The sequence below is a fragment of the Salmo salar genome, chromosome ssa17 (assembly GCF_905237065.1).
Source record: "Salmo salar chromosome ssa17, Ssal_v3.1, whole genome shotgun sequence".
NCBI lineage: Eukaryota > Metazoa > Chordata > Actinopteri > Salmoniformes > Salmonidae > Salmo > Salmo salar.
Window position 1 is genome coordinate 61,038,872 of NC_059458.1, and position 26,878 is coordinate 61,065,749.

Genomic DNA, 26,878 nt, shown 5'->3' on the forward strand with positions numbered 1-26,878 from the left:
CAAACTCTGCTACACTGTGTTTCTGTTAATTCCATGATCTTTGTTGAAGGTGTAATTTAAGGCATATCGCCAAGCAAACATCAGAGCTCTCTTTAAGAGGGACTTTAACCAAGGCTACAGACTAACGATGTGTGAATTAGTGTAGTCTATAAAGAATATATAGTTGAGTCTGTAGCCTATGTATTTATGATTTTACAAAACACATCCACATTCATAAAACATTTTTAGAATGAGTTTGCAAATGTTTTAATTTCTCCATGCCCTTGACACATGCTCTGTTGCTTTCATCAATTACATCTATATCTCGATATTACTCTGCTATCAAACAGTATGTGTTGCCTATATTTTACAATAGAAAGTGGAAGCTAAAGATGGTAATGTTTGCCACTCAACACAACAAGCAGTCTCATAAGCATTTTCCTCTGTATTTTAAACAGTCACCTACTCAGCCAAATATTACAGTCTTGTCCTTAAGGAGAAAAACTGGACCGATGCACAAGAGTACTGCAGACAACACTACACAAACCTGTCCATCATACACACAGACGAGGATTGGAAGGCAATTCAGTCCTCTTTGGGTAATTTCAGTGGTGATGTGTGGATTGGGCTCCATAGGCCTGGTTCAACTGAAAAGTGGAAGTGGTCTGATGGAGAGGACTTCATGTTCTTTAACTGGGAAAAAGGTTTTGGTGTCCACACCGTGGGTCATGACTGTGTCTTGTCTATTTCATCTCACTGGCAACCAGTGGATTGTGCAGCTTCAAGACAGTATATGTGTCAACGAGGTAAGAACTGACTAACTCACTGTCTTTAACTCACTTACTCTCTCTTTTTATCAATGGAAAATCCAACTTGTCATTTAACAAATGGGATTGATTGATTGATTGCACAACACCTACTCAAAACCTGTAGTCTTCATCTAATCAAATTTCAAACATTTGATTAATTAGGTTATCACCTGTAACTTCCAAGTTATTTCTTATTATGTGAAGTCATTAACTTTCTCATGAAATCTGATGTGTCAGTTTTCACCTTCCCTCCTAGAAGTTCATCATGGTAATGGAACAACAGAGAAGGTGTATGAGCTGATGCCTGGGCCAAAGACGCAGCAGGACGCTCGGAAAGACTGCAAGAGCAAAGGCAGAGATCTGGCAAGTATACTTAACCAGAAAGAACAGGAAGCCTTTGATGAGGTGACTGAAGGGGACACCTGGATCGGACTTGACCACAACAACAGCAACGGACTATGGGAATGGTCAAACGGAGAACCATTTCAGCAATGGGAAAACACCAGGGAAGATGGAAACTGTGTACAGCTGAACAGAAAATGGACACCAAAAGATTGCTCTCGTCCAAGTGCTTTCCTTTGCTATGGAGGTAAGTTGAACCTTGTGAGATTGTTATCAAACTAAACGTTTTCAGTCAGTCATCATCTATGAATAAGTTGTATGGAATCTACACGAAGAAAATCCTCGTTTTTATGAGATGAAAATTTGTATTAAGATTAGGCCTACTTTGTTTTTGTATCAATGATAAAAATAACAGGAAACTTCAAATGTGCTGAAATGTAGTCTACTTCATTCTAACAGATGAACGTGCACTTAACAACACCGGGGATTTGACCACTTCTGTTACACCTGAAACCAACAGCCCTACTTCAACTGGACCTCCGTCTACCAAAACATTTACCACAACAACTACCACCTCACCAACTACCACTACTAAGGGACAGTCCACCACCTCACCACCTACCACTACTAATGGACAGTACACCACTTCACCAACTACCACTACAAAGGGACAGTCCACCACCTCACCAACTATCACTACTAAGGGACAGTCCACCACCTCACCAACTATCACTACTAAGGGACAGTCCACCACCTCACCAACTATCACTACTAAGGGACAGTCCACCACCTCACCAACTATCACTACTAAGGGACAGTCCACCACCTCACCAACTATCACTACTAAGGGACAGTCCACCACCTCACCAACTACCACTACTAAGGGACAGTCCACCACCTCACCAACTATCACTACTAAGGGACAGTCCACCACCTCACCAACTATAACTACTAAGGGACAGTCCACCACCTCACCAACTACCACTACTAAGGGACAGTCCACCACCTCACCACCTACCACTACTAAGGGACAGTCCACCACCTCACCAACTATCACTACTAAGGGACAGTCCACCACCTCACCAACTATCACTACTAAGGGACAGTCCACCACCTCACCAACTACCACTACTAAGGGACAGTCCACCACCTCACCAACTACCACTACTAAGGGACAGTCCACCACCTCACCATCTATCACTACTAAGGGACAGTCCACCACCTCACCAACTACCACTACTAAGGGACAGTCCACCACCTCACCAACTATCACTACTAAGGGACAGTCCACCACCTCACCAACTATCACTACTAAGGGACAGTCCACCACCTCACCACCTACCACTACTAAGGGACAGTCCACCACCTCACCACCTACCACTACTAATGGACAGTCCACCACCTCACCAACTATCACTACTAAGGGACAGTCCACCACCTCACCACCTACCACTACTAATGGACAGTCCACCACCTCACCAACTACAACTACTAAGGGACAGTCCACCACCTCACCAACTATAACTACTAAGGGACAGTCCACCACCTCACCAACTACCACTACTAAGGGACAGTCCACCACCTCACCACCTACCACTACTAAGGGACAGTCCACCACCTCACCAACTATCACTACTAAGGGACAGTCCACTACCTCACCAACTATCACTACTAAGGGACAGTCCACCACCTCACCAACTAACACTACTAAGGGACAGTCCACCACCTCACCAACTACCACTACTAAGGGACAGTCCACCACCTCACCATCTATCACTACTAAGGGACAGTCCACCACCTCACCAACTACCACTACTAAGGGACAGTCCACCACCTCACCAACTATCACTACTAAGGGACAGTCCACCACCTCACCAACTATCACTACTAAGGGACAGTCCACCACCTCACCACCTACCACTACTAAGGGACAGTCCACCACCTCACCACCTACCACTACTAATGGACAGTCCACCACCTCACCAACTATCACTACTAAGGGACAGTCCACCACCTCACCACCTACCACTACTAATGGACAGTCCACCACCTCACCAACTACCACTACAAAGGGACAGTCCACCACCTCACCAACTATCACTACTAAGGGACAGTCCACCACCTCACCAACTATCACTACTAAGGGACAGTCCACCACCTCACCAACTATCACTACTAAGGGACAGTCCACCACCTCACCAACTATCACTACTAAGGGACAGTCCACCACCTCACCAACTACCACTACTAAGGGACAGTCCACCACCTCACCAACTATCACTACTACGGGACAGTCCACCACCTCAGCAACTATCACTACTAAGGGACAGTCCACCACCTCACCAACTATCACTACTAAGGGACAGTCCACCACCTCACCACCTACCACTACTAAGGGACAGTCCACCACCTCACCAACTACCACTACTAAGGGACAGTCCACCACCTCACCAACTACCACTACTAAGGGACAGTCCACCACCTCACCAACTACCACTACTAAGGGACAGTCCACCACCTCACCACCTATCACTACTAAGGGACAGTCCACCACCTCACCAACTATCACTACTAAGGGACAGTACACCACCTCACCAACTACCACTACTAAGGGACAGTCCACCACCTCACCAACTACCACTACTAAGGGACAGTCCACCACCTCAACAACTATCACTACTAAGGGACAGTCCACCACCTCACCAACTATCACTACTAAGGGACAGTCCACCACCTCACCACCTACCACTACTAAGGGACAGTCCATCACCTCACCAACTATCACTACTAAGGGACAGTTCACCACCTCACCAACTATCACTACTAAGGGACAGTCCACCACCTCACGACCTACCACTACTAAGGGACAGTACACCACCTCACCAACTACCACTACTAAGGGACAGTCCACCCCCTCACCACCTACCACTACTAAGGGACAGTCCACCACCTCACCAACTATCACTACTAAGGGACAGTCCACCACCTCACCAACTATCACTACTAAGGGACAGTCCACCACCTCACCAACTATCACTACTAAGGGACAGTCCACCACCTCACCAACTATCACTACTAAGGGACAGTCCACCACCTCACCAACTATCACTACTAAGGGACAGTCCACCACCTCACCAACTATCACAACTAAGGGACAGTCCACCACCTCACCAACTATCACTACTAAGGGACAGTCCACCACCTCACCACCTACCACTACTAATGGACAGTACACCACCTCACCAACTACCACTACAAAGGGACAGTCCACCACCTCACCAACTATCACTACTAAGGGACAGTCCACCACCTCACCAACTATCACTACTAAGGGACAGTACACCACCTCACCAACTACAAATACTAACGGACAGTCCACCACCTCACCAACTACCACTACTAAGGGACAGTCCACCACCTCACCACCTACCACTACTAAGGGACAGTCCACCACCTCACCAACTACCACTACTAAGGGACAGTCTACCACCTCACCAACTATCACTACTAAGGGACAGTCCACCACCTCACCAACTACCACTACTAAGGGACAGTCCACCACCTCACCAACTACCACTACTAAGGGACAGTCCACCACATCACCAACTACCACTACTAAGGGACAGTCCACCACCTCACCAACTACCACTACTAAGGGACAGTCCACCACCTCACCAACTACCACTACTAAGCGACAGTCCACCACCTCACCAACTACCACTACTAAGGGACAGTCCACCACCTCACCAACTATCACTACTAAGGGAACGTCCACCACCTCACCACCTACCACTACTAATGGACAGTACACCACCTCACCAACTACCACTACTAAGGGACAGTCCACCACCTCACCAACTACCACTACTAAGGGACAGTCCACCACCTCACCAACTACCACTACTAAGGGACAGTCCACCACCTCACCAACTATCACTACTAAGGGACAGTCCACCACCTCACCAACTATCAACACTAAGGGACAGTCCACCACCTCACCAACTATCACTACTAAGGGACAGTCGACCACCTCACCACCTACCACTACTAATGGACAGTACACCACCTCACCAACTACCACTACAAAGGGACAGTCCACCACCTCACCAACTATCACTACTAAGGGACAGTCCACCACCTCACCAACTATCACTACTAAGGGACAGTCCACCACCTCACCAACTATCACTACTAAGGGACAGTTCACCACCTCACCAACTACCACTACTAAGGGACAGTCCACCACCTCACCAACTATCACTACTAAGGGACAGTCCACCACCTCACCAACTATCACTACTAAGGGACAGTACACCACCTCACCAACTACCACTGCTAAGGGACAGTCCACCACCTCACCAACTACCACTACTAAGGGACAGTCCACCACCTCAACAACTATCACTACTAAGGGACAGTCCACCACCTCACCAACTATCACTACTAAGGGACAGTCCACCACCTCACCACCTACCACTACTAAGGGACAGTCCACCACCTCACGACCTACCACTACTAATGGACAGTACACCACCTCACCAACTACCACTACTAAGGGACAGTCCACCCCCTCACCACCTACCACTACTAAGGGACAGTCCACCACCTCACCAACATTCACTACTAAGGGACAGTCCACCACCTCACCAACTATCACTACTAAGGGACAGTCCACCACCTCACCAACTATCACTACTAAGGCACAGTCCACCACCTCACCAACTATCACTACTAAGGGACAGTCCACCACCTCACCAACTATCACTACTAAGGGACAGTCCACCACCTCACCAACTATCACTACTAAGGGACAGGCCACCACCTCACCAATTATCACTACTAAGGGACAGTCCACCACCTCACCAACTATCACAACTAAGGGACAGTCCACCACCTCACCAACTATCACTACTAAGGGACAGTCCACCACCTCACCACCTACCACTACTAATGGACAGTACACCACCTCACCAACTATCACTACTAAGGGACAGTCCACCACCTCACCAACTATCACTACTAAGGGACAGGCCACCACCTCACCAACTATCACTACTAAGGGACAGTCCACCACCTCACCAACTATCACAACTAAGGGACAGTCCACCACCTCACCAACTACCACTACTAAGGGACAGTCCACCACCTCACCAACTACCACTACTAAGGGACAGTCCACCACATCACCAACTACCACTACTAAGGGACAGTCCACCACCTCACCAACTACCACTACTAAGGGACAGTCCACCACCTCACCAACTACCACTACTAAAGGACAGTCCACCACCTCACCAACTATCACTACTAAGGGACAGTCCACCACCTCCCCAACTATCACTACTAAGGGACAGTCCACCACCTCCCCAACTATCACTAATAAGGGACAGTCCACCACCTCACCAACTATCACTACTAAGGGACAGTCCACCACCTCACCAACTATCACTACTAAGGGACAGTCCACCACCTCACCAACTATCACTACTAAGGGACAGTCCACCACCTCACCAACTACCACTACTAAGGGACAGTCCACCACCTCACCAACTACCACTACTAAGGGACAGTCCACCACCTCACCAACTACCACTACTAAGCGACAGTCCACCACCTCACCAACTACCACTACTAAGGGACAGTCCACCACCTCACCAACTATCACTACTAAGGGAACGTCCACCACCTCACCACCTACCACTACTAATGGACAGTACACCACCTCACCAACTACCACTACTAAGGGACAGTCCACCACCTCACCAACTACCACTACTAAGGGACAGTCCACCACCTCACCAACTACCACTACTAAGGGACAGTCCACCACCTCACCAACTATCACTACTAAGGGACAGTCCACCACCTCACCAACTATCAACACTAAGGGACAGTCCACCACCTCACCAACTATCACTACTAAGGGACAGTCGACCACCTCACCACCTACCACTACTAATGGACAGTACACCACCTCACCAACTACCACTACAAAGGGACAGTCCACCACCTCACCAACTATCACTACTAAGGGACAGTCCACCACCTCACCAACTATCACTACTAAGGGACAGTCCACCACCTCACCAACTATCACTACTAAGGGACAGTTCACCACCTCACCAACTACCACTACTAAGGGACAGTCCACCACCTCACCAACTATCACTACTAAGGGACAGTCCACCACCTCACCAACTATCACTACTAAGGGACAGTACACCACCTCACCAACTACCACTGCTAAGGGACAGTCCACCACCTCACCAACTACCACTACTAAGGGACAGTCCACCACCTCAACAACTATCACTACTAAGGGACCGTCCACCACCTCACCAACTATCACTACTAAGGGACAGTCCACCACCTCACCACCTACCACTACTAAGGGACAGTCCACCACCTCACGACCTACCACTACTAATGGACAGTACACCACCTCACCAACTACCACTACTAAGGGACAGTCCACCCCCTCACCACCTACCACTACTAAGGGACAGTCCACCACCTCACCAACATTCACTACTAAGGGACAGTCCACCACCTCACCAACTATCACTACTAAGGGACAGTCCACCACCTCACCAACTATCACTACTAAGGCACAGTCCACCACCTCACCAACTATCACTACTAAGGGACAGTCCACCACCTCACCAACTATCACTACTAAGGGACAGTCCACCACCTCACCAACTATCACTACTAAGGGACAGGCCACCACCTCACCAATTATCACTACTAAGGGACAGTCCACCACCTCACCAACTATCACAACTAAGGGACAGTCCACCACCTCACCAACTATCACTACTAAGGGACAGTCCACCACCTCACCACCTACCACTACTAATGGACAGTACACCACCTCACCAACTATCACTACTAAGGGACAGTCCACCACCTCACCAACTATCACTACTAAGGGACAGGCCACCACCTCACCAACTATCACTACTAAGGGACAGTCCACCACCTCACCAACTATCACAACTAAGGGACAGTCCACCACCTCACCAACTATCACTACTAAGGGACAGTCCACCACCTCACCAACTATCACTACTAAGGGACAGTCCACCACCTCACCACCTACCACTACTAATGGACAGTACACCACCTCACCAACTACCACTACAAAGGGACAGTCCACCACCTCACCAACTATCACTACTAAGGGACAGTCCACCACCTCACCAAGTATCACTACTAAGGGACAGTACACCACCTCACCACCTACCACTACTAAGGGACAGTCCACCACCTCACGACCTACCACTACTAATGGACAGTACACCACCTCACCAACTACCACTACTAAGGGACAGTCCACCCCCTCACCACCTACCACTACTAAGGGACAGTCCACCACCTCACCAACATTCACTACTAAGGGACAGTCCACCACCTCACCAACTACCACTACTAAGGGACAGTCCACCACCTCACCAACTACCACTACTAAGGCACAGTCCACCACCTCACCAACTACCACTACTAAGGGACAGTCCACCACCTCACCAACTATCACTACTAAGGGACAGTCCACCACCTCACCAACTACCACTACTAAGGGACAGGCCACCACCTCACCAATTATCACTACTAAGGGACAGTCCACCACCTCACCAACTACCACAACTAAGGGACAGTCCACCACCTCACCAACTATCACTACTAAGGGACAGTCCACCACCTCACCACCTACCACTACTAATGGACAGTCCACCACCTCACCAACTATCACTACTAAGGGACAGTCCACCACCTCACCAACTATCACTACTAAGGGACAGGCCACCACCTCACCAACTATCACTACTAAGGGACAGTCCACCACCTCACCAACTACCACTACTAAGGGACAGTCCACCACCTCACCAACTACCACTACTAAGGGACAGTCCACCACCTCACCAACTACCACTACTAAGGGACAGTCCACCACCTCACCAACTACCACTACTAAGGGACAGTCCACCACCTCACCAACTACCACTACTAAGGGACAGTCCACCACCTCACCAACTACCACTACTAAGGGACAGTCCACCACCTCACCAACTACCACTACTAAGGGACAGTCCACCACCTCACCAACTATCACTACTAAGGGACAGTCCACCACCTCCCCAACTATCACTAATAAGGGACAGTCCACCACCTCACCAACTATCACTACTAAGGGACAGTCCACCACCTCACCAACTATCACTACTAAGGGACAGTCCACCACCTCACCAACTATCACTACTAAGGGACAGTCCACCACCTCACCAACTCCCACTACTAAGGGACAGTCCACCACCTCACCAACTACCACTACTAAGGGACAGTCCACCACCTCACCAACTACCACTACTAAGCGACAGTCCACCACCTCACCAACTACCACTACTAAGGGACAGTCCACCACCTCACCAACTATCACTACTAAGGGACAGTCCACCACCTCACCACCTACCACTACTAATGGACAGTCCACCACCTCACCAACTACCACTACTAAGGGACAGTCCACCACCTCACCAACTACCACTACTAAGGGACAGTCCACCACCTCACCAACTACCACTACTAAGGGACAGTCCACCACCTCACCAACTATCACTACTAAGGGACAGTCCACCACCTCACCAACTATCAACACTAAGGGACAGTCCACCACCTCACCAACTATCACTACTAAGGGACAGTCCACCACCTCACCACCTACCACTACTAATGGACAGTCCACCACCTCACCAACTACCACTACAAAGGGACAGTCCACCACCTCACCAACTATCACTACTAAGGGACAGTCCACCACCTCACCAACTATCACTACTAAGGGACAGTCCACCACCTCACCAACTATCACTACTAAGGGACAGTCCACCACCTCACCAACTACCACTACTAAGGGACAGTCCACCACCTCACCAACTATCACTACTAAGGGACAGTCCACCACCTCACCAACTATCACTACTAAGGGACAGTCCACCACCTCACCAACTACCACTGCTAAGGGACAGTCCACCACCTCACCAACTACCACTACTAAGGGACAGTCCACCACCTCAACAACTATCACTACTAAGGGACCGTCCACCACCTCACCAACTATCACTACTAAGGGACAGTCCACCACCTCACCACCTACCACTACTAAGGGACAGTCCACCACCTCACCACCTACCACTACTAATGGACAGTCCACCACCTCACCAACTACCACTACTAAGGGACAGTCCACCACCTCACCAACTACCACTACTAAGGGACAGTCCACCACCTCACCAACATTCACTACTAAGGGACAGTCCACCACCTCACCAACTACCACTACTAAGGGACAGTCCACCACCTCACCAACTATCACTACTAAGGCACAGTCCACCACCTCACCAACTATCACTACTAAGGGACAGTCCACCACCTCACCAACTATCACTACTAAGGGACAGTCCACCACCTCACCAACTATCACTACTAAGGGACAGGCCACCACCTCACCAATTATCACTACTAAGGGACAGTCCACCACCTCACCAACTATCACAACTAAGGGACAGTCCACCACCTCACCAACTATCACTACTAAGGGACAGTCCACCACCTCACCACCTACCACTACTAATGGACAGTACACCACCTCACCAACTATCACTACTAAGGGACAGTCCACCACCTCACCAACTATCACTACTAAGGGACAGGCCACCACCTCACCAACTATCACTACTAAGGGACAGTCCACCACCTCACCAACTATCACAACTAAGGGACAGTCCACCACCTCACCAACTATCACTACTAAGGGACAGTCCACCACCTCACCAACTATCACTACTAAGGGACAGTCCACCACCTCACCACCTACCACTACTAATGGACAGTACACCACCTCACCAACTACCACTACAAAGGGACAGTCCACCACCTCACCAACTATCACTACTAAGGGACAGTCCACCACCTCACCAAGTATCACTACTAAGGGACAGTACACCACCTCACCAACTACAACTACTAACGGACAGTCCACCACCTCACCAACTACCACTACTAAGGGACAGTCCACCACCTCACCACCTACCACTACTAAGGGACAGTCCACCACCTCACCAACTACCACTACTAAGGGACAGTCTACCACCTCACCAACTATCACTACTAAGGGACAGTCCACCACCTCACCAACTACCACTACTAAGGGACAGTCCACCACCTCACCAACTACCACTACTAAGGGACAGTCCACCACCTCACCAACTACCACTACTAAGGGACAGTCCACCACCTCACCACCTACCACTACTAATGGACAGTACACCACCTCACCAACTACCACTACTAAGGGACAGTCCACCACCTCACCAACTACCACTACTAAAGGACAGTCCACCACCTCCCCAACTATCACTACTAAGGGACAGTCCACCACCTCCCCAACTATCACTAATAAGGGACAGTCCACCACCTCACCAACTATCACTACTAAGGGACAGTCCACCACCACACCAACTACCACTACTAAGGGACAGTCCACCACCTCCCCAACTATCACTACTAAGGGACAGTCCACCACCTCACCAACTATCACTACTAAGGGACAGTCCACCACCTCACCAACTATCACTACTAAGGGACAGTCCACCACCACACCAACTACCACTACTAAGGGACAGTCCACCACCTCACCAACTATCACTACTAAGGGACAGTCCACCACCTCACCAACTACCACTACTAAGGGACAGTCCACCACCTCACCAACTATCACTACTAAGGGACAGTCCACCACCTCACCAACTACCACTACTAAGGGACAGTCCACCACCTCACCAACTACCACTACTAAGGGACAGTCCACCACCTCACCAACTATCACTACTAAGGGACAGTCCACCACCTCACCAACTATCACTACTAAGGGACAGTCCACCACCTCACCAACTACCACTACTAAGGGACAGTCCACCACCTCACCAACTACCACTACGAAGGGACAGTCCACCACCTCACCAACTACCACTACTAAGGGACAGTCCACCACCTCACCAACTACCACTACTAAGGGACAGTCCACCACCTCACCAACTATCACTACTAAGGGACAGTCCACCACCTCACCAACTATCACTACTAAGGGACAGTCCACCACCTCACCAACTACCACTACTAATGGACAGTCCACCACCTCACCAACTACCACTACTAATGGACAGTCCACCACCTCACCAACTACCACTACTTCCAGTGGACAACTGACCTCATCAGGATCCACCTCCTCAAACAGGACGCACACATCTTCCCCCAGTAGTACAACTTCTCCACTCCATCCTGGTGAGTGTCAGACATGGAGCAACATTCTCTACCAATCCGCACAAAGGTGCACAAGTGACAATTGTGATGGTTTTAATGGCAGATAAGACCGTAAGTGTATGTGTATTTGTGGTTTTGTGTTTATTAACTTACATTAACATGTGCAGTTTCATGTGTGTTTGTGTCTTGTCCATGCAGATTACCTGCACTACTTCAACGAGCCCAAGAGCTGGATCAATGCCATAGAGTTCTGCAGAAGTCGTGGCTCCAAGTCCAACCTGGTGCACATCACCAACCAGACCGTGCATGCTGACGTGACCCAGCTCCTGGCCAACGTGGAGCTGCAATGTGGGGAGGTGTGGATTGGTCTGGAGAGGTCCATCTTTGAGTGGAACGCCCCCTGGCTGTGGACCAGTGGTGATGTTGATAAGGTGGTGAAGTACAGCGAGTGGCACAGCTGCTTCCCCCTCAACCCCATCAATTACCACTGTGGTAAGATGGTCCGGGTTGGTAACGGAGAACTGAAGTGGCTGGATGCTTCCTGTCATCAGGAATTACCCTTCATCTGTCAAGGTACATTGCTCAACTTTGGAGCTCCTATTTTAGGGCTTGTTCAGTGGGGTGGAACATTCAGAATGTTGCAGATAGACCAATGTTACATAGACGTGCCCTGGTTTACTGTGGAATAGAGATTTACTTTCTTGACTCTCATGTCAGCTCTATGGAATGTATTACTTTATGCAATGCTCTGATTATACCCCCCTATTGAATAAGGCTCAACCCACATCCCAGAAACCCCCTCTCTACAGCTGACTACTCTCTGCATTGCTCTTTTCTGACTTTTACTGTAGCCAATAGTATATTGTAGTTTAATAGTCTTGAATAAGCAAAAACAAAATAGCAAGGTCTAGTCAAAGATACATAGATGTCATCTCATCCATGTCCTCTCATCCAACAGTTAACCCACTGTTCCTAGGCCGTCATTGAAAATAAGAATTTGTTCTTAACTGACTTGCCTAGTTAAATAAATAAAAGGTAAATAATCCTGTTTATGATGTTTTAACAGATCTCCACTAGAGGGCTTTACATGGCAGCCTGGACAGTCTGCAGACAGACACCACACTCAGGGTCTGAAAAGGGCCTGCATTTCAATTCATTATATTATTAAACCACTATTACTATTATTACAATTATTATTACTACTTTTACTTATCATTTTTACTATTACATTACTTAATGATACTGTATGTTTACTCATAACCATGGCTGTGACTGTTATTAACTGTACTAATTTGATTGTTTAAAAATAGAGTAGATAAAAGTAAAGAAAATATTATTAAAATTAAAATGTAGTATTTCACTTTTGTGTGATCACTGTAGCCTATTGTAGGAGACAGCTACATTGTTATAATGACAATATTGGTATTTTGTTATGATGTATGCATTTCATGCGATAACTGTGACTTCTGTGAAATTGACACGGCTGCACTGATGGGCCACATTGATGCAACAAGGTGCCATAAACTCAAATCAATTGAACCATTGAACCAAAACATGCATTTTGGAGACATAATCCCATTTTCATTTTTTTAATGATGAGGTTTACATACGCTATGGGTAACAATATTATTTGCAGTAGCCTATCCTAATAGATTAATGAGATGAATCACTCCCCTATCTCATCCCCCCTTCCACTCAGCACCCCACATGTCTGAGACATCGTGCTCAGAATCTATTACCAGCTCTATCTCTACTTACACTACCCCCTTCTCAGAAATATCGAGAGAGAGAAGAGAAAGATAGATACTTTTGTTTATTGTCTACTTCACTTGCTTTGGCAATTTTAAAATGTGTTTCCCATGCCAATAAAGCCTTTGAATTGAATTGAGCTAGAGAGAGAGAGAGAGAGAGAGAGAGAGAGAGAGAGAGAGCGGCCAGCAGCTCGTCTCTGTGCACTCAGTCGGAGACAGTTACCGCGGATTGTGCAGACAGAGCAATCAGTTCAGTACTGAGAGCTCGTTTTATTTACGGTAAAAATGTCGGCCAGACCAGGCTACTATCGGCAGGAGCTGAACAAGACTGTATGGGAGGTTCCCGAGCGGTACCAGAACCTGACTCCCGTGGGCTCGGGGGCCTACGGTTCGGTATGGTGAGTAGGCTATATGAAAGAAGGAGGGGCGAGGCTGCAAAGAAGTCCAGAAACACAATACAATGCAGAGGGAAAACATAGTTTAGCCTTATGATTTGTATTATGATTATGCATTATTGGATAATATTGGAAAAACAATAGGCCTATTTATAGCCTATTCTCATTATTATTGTGCAATTACCAGTCTATTGTTATTATTATTATTATTATTGAGGTTATTGAGGCAGTATTAGGCTGATTTAATATCATTAATGTTCATGTGGCCCAGTTAGTTGTTATGCACGAGAAAGTCAATGTTATTTTCATGTTTGTTCAATGTGGATTCACTAGACTACTCTATTTGTATCAATATGATGCTGTCATAAAGGCTTCGTTTTCCGTTTGATTGATTTATCTGTCGTTGACACCATTCCCAAATACTGGGCGTCATCAGTCCAATGGCAGACTGTCCGCAGTTGTTGCCTCTCGGTGCGAAGGCTTTAAACACCTTAAGCTTCGGATGTACAGTAGCTGATTCAGTCTGGACCATACGATCCCCATACCGAAAGAGGAAACAATTAGGAGTTATCGGCGCATCGCACCTGCAACCACGCGCTACGGGAGATCCTCTGAATCGTGACAGTTCTCAATAGGATACATTTAGTTTCCATAAGACTTTTTGGGCTACTAATAACAGGTGCAGCACTTCGGGGGGGGATCTGCACTGAACAACTGACGGATGCATGACACATCTGTATAGCCATGGGCATGTGTAGGGCCCACCTCAGTGTTTCTGACTGCAAATATCTTGAATTGTTTCGTTTTTTTTCAGACATTTGTGCTGTTATGGACTTTTGTCTTTGATATGCTTATGTTCACTTCAGACAGTGAAGAGGGACCTAGGGAATCAATCTCAACATTGTATTCATGACTACCAGTCTGTTGACCGAATAACAGACTTAAATTTCACAACCTGATCTCCTCCCCATACAGTAAATACTCTCTCTCTCTCTCTCTCTCTCTCACGCACACACACCGCTGTCTAGCCCAATGAGGTGGTTCTTATGGTCTACATTTCCACATGAACAAGTTCCTTTTTTCTCACTAGTGGGTTGGGCAATATTTCCTTGTTTTAATTTTGGATCACTCTTTGTCTGTTGCGGGAGAATAGACACTGTTGCCATGGCGAGGTGTCATGGTGATGTGTGCACCTCGGCTTGAGTGTCATACACGCAATCCATATTGATCCATGCATGGGAAGGGAAATTAAGTGCTTGGCGGTTTCAATGTCTGCTTTTACTATAAAAGCACTGGTAGATAGATTTTCATTGTGGGCACATCTCTCTTTGTTGTTTATATGCTGGTAAAACAGCCAACCATGGCCTGTCAATCCAATGCTTTTGCATCTCCTAGGACAGAGGGAAGTGAGGATGTGATCTTCTGAGGATCAGCCCAGGGAGACAGAACACAGACATCTGTGATGCAGCAGACATGGAAGAGAAGGAAGGCACAGAAACTACATGTTAGCTCTAGCAATATCTAAGCCTTTATTGGTCAATTAGATTTAATGGAAGTTTAGCCTAGCTGATTGATGGGAAGAACTGCAGTGTTTTACTACTCCGCTGAGGAATCATGGTGAAGTCGGCACAGTTATGTCTGTTTGATTTGATGAAGACCTTGGAAGCTGAGTAGATAGGCATGATAGCATAGCAACAATTCAAACAAAGACCATCCCTGTGTCTGCTTCTTTTGACTAATACAATTCTCTCAAATACAGTTAAAAACAAAACTCATTATTTATGTGGATTCACAAACACATCTAATACACCATCAACCAAGATGCAGAGCAATGCAGTCATGTGATCTGCTACACCTACAAAATGGCACCACTGCTCATAGTACCAGTCTAGCCAGCAAGGACACTCACATTCTTGCACACAATCTCCCTCTCTCTTTCTCTCTCTCTCTGAGCCCTGCATTGTTCAGGCTGTGCTCCAGTCATTGTCACCGTCTTCTCCATGGCAGAGCTGATTGATTAGCAGAGGGGTGGGGGTTTGGGAATTGGGAAGGTATTTTATAGGGGGTTGGGACGGGGAGAGCCTTGGGGGTCCAGGGACATTACTTCTGAGGATACAGAGGGGAATTGGAGTCATTATATTAATCCTTGGTGCTCCTCAATCTCCCTGCAAAGCCTCCTGAGATTGTTTGCCTGTCCAGGATCTGATCAGAAAGGTCCATATAATGCATATCATCAGATCAAATCAAAATGAAATATTTGTCACATGCGCCTAATACAACAGATGTAGACTTTACTGTGAAATGCTTACTTACGAGCCCTTTCCCAACAATGCTTGAGTTAAAAAGTAAGACAAATATATACAAGGAGCACCGGTACCGAGTCAATGTGCAGGGGTACGAGGTAGTTGAGGTAATATAGTATGTACATGTAGTTAGGGGTAAAGGTGACTAGGCAATCAGGATAGGTGATAAACAAAGTAGCAGCAGCGTATGTGATGAGTGTGAAAGTGTGTCTATCTGTGAGTGTATGTGTGTGTTTTGTGTGTGTGAGCGTACGCAGTGTGTATGTGTGTTGGAGTGTCAGTGTAGTGAGTGTGTGGGTAGAGTCCAGTGAGTATGCATAGAGCCAGTGCAACAGAGTCAGTGCAAATTAAAAGGGGATCAATGCAAATAGCAGTGGTGGGGAAAGTACCCAATTGTCATACTTTGAGTAAAAGTAAAGATACCTTAATAGAAAATGACTGAAGTAAAAGTGAAAGTCATCCTGTAAAATACTACTTGAGTGAAAGTCTAAATGTATTTGGTTTTAAATATACTTAAGTATCAAAAGTAAATGTAGTTGCTAAAATATACTTAAGTATCAAAAGTAAAATTCATTATATTAAGCAAACCAGACGACACAATTTTCTTTTTTTACATTTACGGATAGCCAGGGTCACACTCCAACAGACATAATTTACAAACAAAGCATTTGTGTTTAGTAGGAATGACCAGGGAGGTTCTCTTGATACGTGTGTGAATTGGACCATTTTCTGTCCTGCTTAGCATTGAAAATGTAACGAGTACTTTCGGGTGTCAGGGAAAATGTATGTAGTAAAATAAAAGTTGTCAAATATAAACAGTAAAGTAAAGATACCCCAAAAAAAGACTTAAGTAGTACTTTAAAGTATTTTACACCCCTGGCAAATAGTCAGTGTAGCCATTTAATTAACTGTTCAGCAATCTTATGGCTTGGGGGTAGAAGCTGTTCAGGAGCTTTTTGGTCTTAGAATTTGGTGCTCCGGTACCGCTTTCCCTGCGGTAGCAGAGAGAACAGTCTATAACTTGGGTGGCAGTAGTCTTTGACCATTTGTAGGGCCTTCCTCCTACACCGCCTGGTATAGAGGTTCTGGATGGCAGGGAGCTTGGCCCCAGTGATGTACTAGGCCATACGCACTACCCTCTGTAGCGCCTTACGGTCGGATGCCAAGCAGCTGCCACACCAAGCGGTGATGCAGCCAGCCAAGCTGTCTGAATGGTGTAGCCACCAGACAGAGGTATTATTGTACATGCACTAAAGCAGACTAATATCACACATTGACTGCATACCATGCAGAACATCACATAGGCACATGTATTCGTTTTCCATCATTATACCAGCAGACATCAAAACTCATATCTGAATGAACATGCACATTTAAAATGCATTGGAATGTCAGAGATTTTCACAAATGTGGTTGCTACTTCAAATAGAATTTATTCCAATAACTGGAACGCTTTTCATAGACTGCAAAACACCAGTCACATGTAATGACAATAGTTGTCATTCTTGAGACATCGTACTGGCACTTCCCTGCGCTTTCCCAAGTCGTATCATTTCTCATTTCCCGCTCAGCATGCAGACTGCAAACCCCTAATTCAATTTCAATGGTTACTTTTCCTTCCATCGGTCTCCTGAAAGGAAGTTGAAACGTCTTGGCCAGTAATATAACTCTAATTCGTTGTGAATGATGGGTTTAGAACTTGTCCATGACACTGAACATATTCTTCACAATGGAACTGGGAAACTCTTTGTTGGTGTAACGTTATGTAACAGTAATATAGCGTTGTGCAAATGTTTGCGCTTGCATCATGAATGCTTCATTTAGTCAAAATAACTCAATTCCATGTGCCCATTTCAACTGTTGCAGCAACACTATGCAAATCACGGCTACTGTGAGTGTGTGGTATTTGTAGGGGCGTGGCTGCTTAAAGAGCTATTATCATGTCGCTTCGGTGCCATTTAGCCGACGCTGTTGTGCAGAGTTTGTTTACAACGTGAGAGGACAAGCGATGACCGCCGAAGCTCTCGGATGAAAGCACACATGAAATAGAATCTCAAGTACATGGAACTTTATATCAGTGTTAACATGCAAGCCGCTGTGGGGAGCAAGATGCTGGAGAATAAAAGCAAGCATCCTTCATTTTGAATTCTAGGTGCAAACAGGATGCTCTGGAAGATGCTTTCATGTATGCCCCACTTTCCTTTGAATGATTGCATATGCTTAAGTCTAAAGTCAATATAGATAGCTAGATGAAGAGAGAGAGAGAGAGAAAGCCAAATTACTTTGCATCAGATATTGCGCTGCATTACTGTAACGGCTGATAAAACGTGCTGAGATGGAAGACAGAGTCAGTTGCAGAAATCGATGCATAGCCTGCCTGTGGAGTTGTGGGCAGTGAGGTGGACAGCCATGTATGGAAGATGAGATGGCAAGAGGACTGTGTGTGTGTGTGTGTGGAGACGGAGAGGTCTGGCTTGTGTCATGGAAAGATGATGGTATGCTAGCTGCCTGTTTGGCTAACATTTAACAGGGGCATCTGGGGTAGCAGCAGGTGCTTCTGTGGCTGTGAATGAAATGAATGCACTTGGCCTTGTCTGAAGGCAATGCCTTCAGGTATGTGTGCATGGCCTTGTGTTGTACACATGGCAGGCCGCAGGTAACAACGTAGTAATGGTGTAGTGCTCCTCGCAGGCTGGTTAAAGGGGTTAAAGGTCAGGTTGATTATGACAGTGATTTACGTGGTTGTTTTAACTTCTTGTGCCGTTGTGGCTCTGTGCTGCCTCCCCTTCCTCTTTTCTTCACACTTCCTCTTTCTCATCTCCTTTACTGCTTCTTTTTTCCTTCTGTCCAGTTTCTTTCGATTTCTCAAACACTTATTTCCTGTCTGGTACTTCCTGTCCCCTCCCTCATCTCTTGCTCTCCCTCAATCTCTCTCTGACCTTCTCTACTCCTTCTACAGTACACTCCTTTGTCTCTTCATTCCTCTATAATGTTATTGCCTAGTCTCTTTTTCATTTCCCATAACACTCCTTCTCTGTGCAACATCAGAATTGAGTAAGATGTTGCACCAAATACTGCCTAAGTAGAAATAACACTGTCAACAACGGAGATGGCAGCACAACACCAGTACACTACTCAGACATACATTTGCACTTCAAAGGAAACAATAATGAATCCAATAATTGAATGATCAACATGTTTAAAAGCAATGCATTTCATTTTGTAATCTGCTGTCGCTCATCCCCACACCCCACACAGCTCAGCATATGACGTGCGGCTACGACAGAAGGTGGCAGTGAAGAAGCTGTCTCGGCCTTTCCAGTCCCTTATCCACAGTAGGCGCTCGTACCGTGAGCTCCGGCTACTCAAGCACATGAAACATGAGAACGTGAGTAAGGAGTGGTTGAAGCCCTCCCATGTTGGCTAGTTGACCTAAATTGCCTTGATAATGCACAATAGAGTTGTAACTATTTGGCATCAACCTTCTCCCTGAACAGGTAATAGGACTACTGGATGTATTCTCCCCTGCTGCATCGCTAGAGGACTTCCATGAAGTGTGAGTGGCTACTGAAAGAGCACTAGGATGTCCAACATACCCCATACAGTGATTATACTGTCATGATTATTCTGATGATGACATATTGCATTTAAATAGAGCTTTTCATCATGTTTCAAGGCATGTACTGTATAACTGAATTGGAACATCACCACGCACTGCTCTAAAAGTGTCCTCCTCCTCCTCCTCCTCTTTCCAGCTACCTGGTAACCAACTTGATGGGGGCAGACTTGAACAACATAGTGAAATTCCAGCGTCTCTCTGATGAGCATGTGCAGTTTCTTATTTACCAGCTGCTCAGGGGCCTCAAGGTAGTTAACCCCCCAGCGTATCATGTTTAGACATATTTTTTTTGACATACTATCCCATACACTGACAGTACAAAGCAACCTTCCTTGATAATAATTGTTTTTACTCACAGGCAACTGTTAAGTATTTCAATGTGCCACAGTTGAACCTCAAACACCATGATGATCCTTTTTATACTATAAAACTGCTGGCTATAATTTACTAGAATAACCCTTAACATCCTCTGAAATGGTATATATACTGTACCTTCACATTTGATTATAAACTCGGATATACTGCTAAGTTTGAAAGCTACATTATGCCTGGCTCACTAGGCAACACAGTTAACAGGGGACTGACCAGCCAGCCAAGTAACTAGCAAACCTAGTTACCAAGGAATTAACAAAAAATGTAGACCCTTCTAGACAGGGGCCAATGTTGGAATACACTGTTGACCTCTCTCTCTCTCTCCTTTCTTTCCTCTCTCCACCCACTCCTCCCCCGTCCCGTTGCCATGTCCCTTTTCCGTCTCCCCCTGAACAGTACATCCATTCAGCAGGACTGATACACAGAGTGAGTGGTGGCTTTCCTCTTCTCTTCTCTACTTGCCCACTCTTTTCCTTTTTCCTCAGCCCCTCTTTTCATAAAGGCAGTCTCCTGGATAGCAGTTGCCTCTCCTGAGTGCTTTGTTGGCTTTAAAAGGCAGTTCTGTATTTAGAATGTACCGGTATGTGTGAAAGTAGATAATATCATATTGTGTGAGTGTGTTAGAGAGAGATTGTGAGAGCTTCTTGTTGCATGTGCTTGTAGGCCTTACACCCAGCTTGTAAAACCCAGTATATGTTTCAACCTGTCTGTCTATCTGTCTGCCCTATCCATACATCACTGTCTGTCTGTCTGTCTGTCTGTCTGTCTGTCTGTCTGTCTGTCTACATGACTTTTTCCCTTTCTTTCCCCCTGTCCTTCAGACAGTCTTTGTGTTGACCAGTCTGTCTTTTCATGTGTCTGTCTCACAGGACTTGAAACCAAGTAACGTGGCAGTGAACGAGGACTGCGAGCTGAGGGTAAGACCAGTGACCCAGCCGCCCAACTCCTCAACGCCTCAGACAATCACAACACAACCTCCCCCCCACTCAGAAATGGCTATCACCATGACAACTTGTGTCTCTCTCTCCCCCAGATCCTTGACTTTGGATTGGCCAGACAGACGGATGATGAGATGACAGGGTACGTGGCGACTCGCTGGTATCGAGCGCCAGAGATCATGCTTAATTGGATGCACTACAATCAGACAGGTACAGATCCACACTCACACAACCCAAAAATGATCATAAAACCAAGATCCTCATTTCACACCACATATTACCAGACACCCAATATTACAACCAAACACATACTCGATCATCATGCAGTTCTATCCAGAAAAAAAAATTAGCTAGCTATATCTGTGCTGTTATGGCTAATCGTAAAATCCTGTTGTTATGACGACTGAATGTTAACGCCTCTGTTACAGTGGATATCTGGTCAGTGGGATGCATCATGGGAGAGCTGCTGAAGGGGAAGGTCCTGTTTCCAGGCAACGACTGTATCCTTCACTAACACGGACATGGCTTGAAAATGAGTGCACTACACTCCACAACCACTCTGGAGCGCTGTTGCCACCAATACTGCTCTATGGACACACATCGGCTCCTCCCAGATTTGCATCACAATCCAGTCTAGAGATATAGCCTTTCTGTCTGAAGGGGAGGTGTATTGAGAGTGACTGAAAGGAAAGGAAGTTCACAATGGACTGAATTGTATTGGCTATCACTGTACAGAGTCTAAAGACGGATACAAATAGGAATGTGATTTACTGCTTTGTATATCTGTATTGGGTCCTCAAATGTAGGAGTATGTAGGAGTCTGCTGTCTGCATAAAACGAACACTAGAACACTGTTCTAGCAAAGTCAAGTATGCCTATCCTCAGTCAGTTGTTCTACCTAAAGAGTTGGTCCTGCCAACCAAATGACTTTTTCCCGATCATGATGGCCCTTAATTAACCCCTCCTGATCTAAGATATCGACCAGCTGAAGAGGATTATGGAGGTGGTGGGCACCCCGGCCCCTGACCTTTTACAGAAGATCTCCTCTGAACATGTAAGAAGATGGAGAAATAGAGGGAGAGATGGGAAAGTTGAATGGATCATTAGCTATAGCAATGCTTTAATGACACTGATGATCTCCTGACATCCATTGATCGGTGTAATTGATTGACTAATTTGATGATCGATTATTCAATATTTTGCTTGTAGCATGATTGATTTCTCAATTGATGAATCAATTGGCCCTGCAATGTACTGTACACATTGTCACGTGTGTTGTTGTACATTGCTTCCTATTCATAGGCTCAGAAATATATCCAGTCTCTACCCTTCATGCCCCAGCAGGACTTAGAGAAGATATTCAGAGGAGCCAACCCAATGGGTGAGACTGAGTCATACCCGATAACTGAATTTGCCGGAGGCAAATTTTAACCCAAGGCTATAGTCACCCAAGGCTATGGATTACATAAGGCAGCTTTGTTAGTATTTTTCTCATTGTGCCTGCATCTTTCTCTCTGCATCTCTATTCTTCTCTCTCTCCCTCTCCTTCTCTCCCTCAGCTGTGGATCTACTGAAGCGCATGCTGGTTCTGGACTGTGACGGGCGTATCTCTGCCAGTGAGGCTCTCTCCCACCCTTATTTCTCCCAGTACCACGACCCGGACGACGAACCAGAGGCCCTGCCCTACGACCAGACGCTGGAGAGCAAGGACCGCACGCTAGAGGAGTGGAAAGGTGAGAGAGCGAGAGAGAGAGATGGATGGTGGCTGGAGTGGAGGAGGTTAAGAGGGATATTCCTTTTTAAAGATTCAACAGTTATTTTCTGCTGTGTTCTTGACCACACATAAATGCTCTCTTCCTCCTCACCTTTTGTTCATCCCTTTCTTCACCTCATCTTCTTTCTCTATCTTTCTCTCTCTCTCTCTCCATCCCCCTATACAGAGCTGGTGTTCGAGGAGATGAATGGAATCAAAGCGCCTGTCAGCGAGACGAGTAGTCTACAGGTGGAACAGTGAAAGACAAACCCTGCCTCCTTCTTCTCGGTCTGTCCTGTCAGCTGAGGAAGGACCGCCGTCTTGTCTCCGTCTGTCTGTCGGCCGGCGTTGGGGAGGCGGGAGGATCCGAGAGAAAGAGAGACCGCGGGCCAATCAGAAACAACGCTGTGTCCCCTAGAGGCATGACACCCCTCCCCTTGCTCACTGTGACTGGCTATTTGACTGCCTGTCATGAGTTTTGTAAAAGGGGAGCAGGGAGAGGGGAGGTCTAGTTGAACTGAAAGTGATGAGAATACGCACATTACGACAATTACAGGGAGCATGTTTTGATAGGTATATGTTTACAGTCTGTTGAAGAGAGGTAGGAGAGACAGAGACAGAGAGAGAAAGTAGCACTAGGGTTTTCAAACCTACCTAAGGGTCCAACTGGTAAATGGTCATTGGCTATAGGTTACTGGAAATCTTTCGTCATGAAGACATTTTATAAGCAGTCATAACGGATGTCAGTTTAAGTCTGCTTATAACACCTGTTATGTCATGGTAATGACAGTTTTATGACAGAGGGTTCTAGTGAATTGTTGTCGAGAATTTCACACATTTTATCATATTTCTATTTTAGTTGTAGCAAATATCTGTTATTTCACAGAAACTGACATAAGATGGTTCCTCCCTCGATATAGACCAATGAATGCCATTTGTGCTGTTACTGCACTACATCCCCCAACACCCACCAATATGCCACTGAATGACCAATGACAGAGATCTACTGTACATGGACAGGATTAGTGGCTGTAGGGTTTAAAACTTTGCATCATGTACAACTATTGGCCAGATTCACTAAGCATTTACACCTGTTTTTACAGAACAACACCGGTGGTAGTGTTTTGGTTACGGAGACATAACTGCATTGCTGCAAATGCTATGTAGATATGTCCCAATGTACAGGTAACTGCCAACATAAAGAATACATCAACATAAAGTGTTTTAATAGGGCATTGGGCCAACACAAGCCAGAGCAGATTCAATGCACCTTGGCAAAGTTTTTGGAACTCTGTTGGAGGGATTCGACACCATTCTTCCATGGGAAATTCCATCATTTGGTGTTTTGTTGAGGGTGGTGGAAAACGCTGTCTCAGGCACCACTCCAGAATCTCCTGTAAGTGTTCAATTGGGTTGAGAGCTGGTGACTGAGACAGCCATGGCATATGGTTTACATCGTTTTCATGCACATCAAACCATTCAGTGACCATTCGTGCCCTGTGGATGGGGGCATTGTCATCCTATGGGGGCATAGCCATGGTGGCCAAAATAATGACCTGCCCAGAATTTTTATACATCACCCTAAACATAATGGGATGTTAATTGATTCATTAACTCAGAAACCACACCTATGTGGAAGCACCTGCTTTCAATATGCTTTGTATCTCTTATTAACCCAAGTGTTTCCATGATTTTTGCAGTTACCTGTATGTAGGCTATGCATTTGTTGCTGGTATCACCCATTACAGATTCCACTTGGCTCCAGTCCAACAGGTTTTACTAGTCCCTGGCTCTGTTGAGAAACCCAAACCTATAGCTGAAGTTTACATCTGAACATTCAGCAGATACTATTACCCACAGTGACTCCCAGATGCAGTATGCAGATTAAATTGGATTTACAATAGGTCTGAATGTTGTAGTTTCAGAGGTCTAATATTCAGCATGTTTTAAAGGGGGGGGGACTGAGGTGAACAAATTACAGGGGAGTAAAATAATTCAATTTTCAGTAAAAACATGTTCTGGAATTGCAACATATACTACCCCAAGAACTACAACAACAATCATATACACAATGTCTCAATTACAGTAGAGATAATCCAAAATACTCTTTCTCGGTTGATGTTTGACCATTTACGGTCTTGTATGTGTCATGTACAAACGTTGATTTTGGGAACTTTGTGGATTTAAATAGAAATGCAAAAAAGATGAATGTATACAAAACTGTATGTTTAAAAAAAACAAGTGTCTTTTCATTCAATGGTGGCATGAATTTTAACTGTAAAATTTCTGCCATATGCATTTCCAATCAATAACCGAATGTCAACTCTGTGTCATAATGCCATGACAACTCATGACAGTTGATGTCAACCAACTCAACTCTATTACAACAGTTATAACACCATTATGCAGCATGAACAAGTAAACATTTGGTTACACATATTCATAATAAATCAAATCGATCTATTCCCTGTCTTGTTAACGTCATGAATGCGTGCGTCAATCCAGTCTTGTTTTCTCCCAAAAATGATTACGTCTGTTGTTGTATGGACAAATTCCTTTATGTTTTCCAAGTATCACACAGCAGCCTATCAGCTGGTATGCAGCACTATGTTAGTTGTGAGAATCTGTCATGGGCATAGCATGTTGTGGCATTATGAAAGACCACTTTACTTCAGAGTTACTGCCTACTCATTCCTCCTCCACATGGCCAAAGTTCCATCAATACTCCCAGCCCACACACACAGTAGCTTTCCAGTGCTTTCTGGGTTCCAAGTCTTGAGTATACATGGCCTTTTCCGTGTGTGTTTATGTGTGTGTCAATTTGCCTTCAAGGTCCATTCTTGCATGTTTCCAACAAACATGCCTGCAGGCATCGAACTATGTCATAATCTCTCAGCCACAGAACAGAGACAGTATTATGAGAGACCATCCTTTGATCATCATGACAACGCATGTATCCTCTTCTTCCTCGTCATCAATAAAAGCTAAATTCATCACCAGTTATCTTACTGTGTGTGTGTGGCCTACATGTACATTTTTACTTCTGAGCCTGCATATTAACAGCAACAACACTATCAGCAAAACAGAAAGGAAGGGTGACCAAGGGAGGCCAGGGAAATACTAAAATAAATTTCATCCCCACCTTTAGGCTAGGCTAGCTCTCTTCGCTATCTCATGGCAACAGACAGCATTTTGGCAACATTCCTTGTAAAGAGCCAGGGCGGCACGTAACCTAGCTGTTAAGAGTGTTGCTGGTTCGAATCCCTGAGTCAACTAGGTGAAAAATATGCCCATGTGC

General features: G+C 45.9%; 2 protein-coding genes across 3 annotated transcripts; both read left to right on the forward strand.

Annotated features, from left to right (window-relative positions):
• Positions 1–772: 772 nt before the first annotated feature.
• LOC106576253 (C-type lectin BfL-2-like) lies at positions 773–13,526 on the forward strand. Its single transcript, XM_045698647.1, has 4 exons — positions 773–785; positions 1,045–1,155; positions 12,648–13,022; positions 13,516–13,526. Exons 1-4 carry the CDS (start codon positions 773–775, stop codon positions 13,524–13,526), a joined length of 510 nt encoding a protein of 169 aa, XP_045554603.1.
• A 670-nt stretch (positions 13,527–14,196) lies between these two features.
• On the forward strand, positions 14,197–26,583 carry LOC106576244 (mitogen-activated protein kinase 11). Of its 2 annotated transcripts, none has more exons than XM_014153310.2 (12): positions 14,197–14,598; positions 20,157–20,286; positions 20,396–20,454; positions 20,654–20,765; positions 21,286–21,315; positions 21,759–21,806; positions 21,923–22,037; positions 22,256–22,327; positions 22,802–22,881; positions 23,130–23,208; positions 23,387–23,560; positions 23,768–26,583. In XM_014153310.2, the coding sequence occupies exons 1-12, from the start codon at positions 14,486–14,488 to the stop codon at positions 23,839–23,841; spliced, it is 1,086 nt and encodes a 361-aa protein (XP_014008785.1). In that variant the 5' UTR covers positions 14,197–14,485; the 3' UTR covers positions 23,842–26,583. The 2 variants fall into 2 exon arrangements, with proteins under 2 accessions (XP_014008785.1, XP_014008787.1); XM_014153312.2 differs by lacking the exon at positions 14,197–14,598 and adding an exon at positions 18,049–19,083.
• Positions 26,584–26,878: the final 295 nt, after the last annotated feature.

What these genes read in the sequence shown, in the direction of transcription:
- LOC106576253 (XM_045698647.1), top strand. An exon ending in CAAAGGCAGAGATCTGGCAA is followed by an intron (nt 1,156 to 12,647) that starts GTATACTTAACC and finishes TTGTCCATGCAG; the next exon opens with ATTACCTGCACTACTTCAAC.
- LOC106576244 (XM_014153310.2), top strand. Translation starts at nt 14,486, where the DNA reads ATGTCGGCCAGACCAGGCTACTATCGGCAGGAGCTGAACAAGACTGTA. An exon ending in CTAGAGGACTTCCATGAAGT is followed by an intron (nt 20,455 to 20,653) that starts GTGAGTGGCTAC and finishes TCCTCTTTCCAG; the next exon opens with CTACCTGGTAACCAACTTGA. An exon ending in CCTGTTTCCAGGCAACGACT is followed by an intron (nt 22,328 to 22,801) that starts GTATCCTTCACT and finishes TCCTGATCTAAG; the next exon opens with ATATCGACCAGCTGAAGAGG.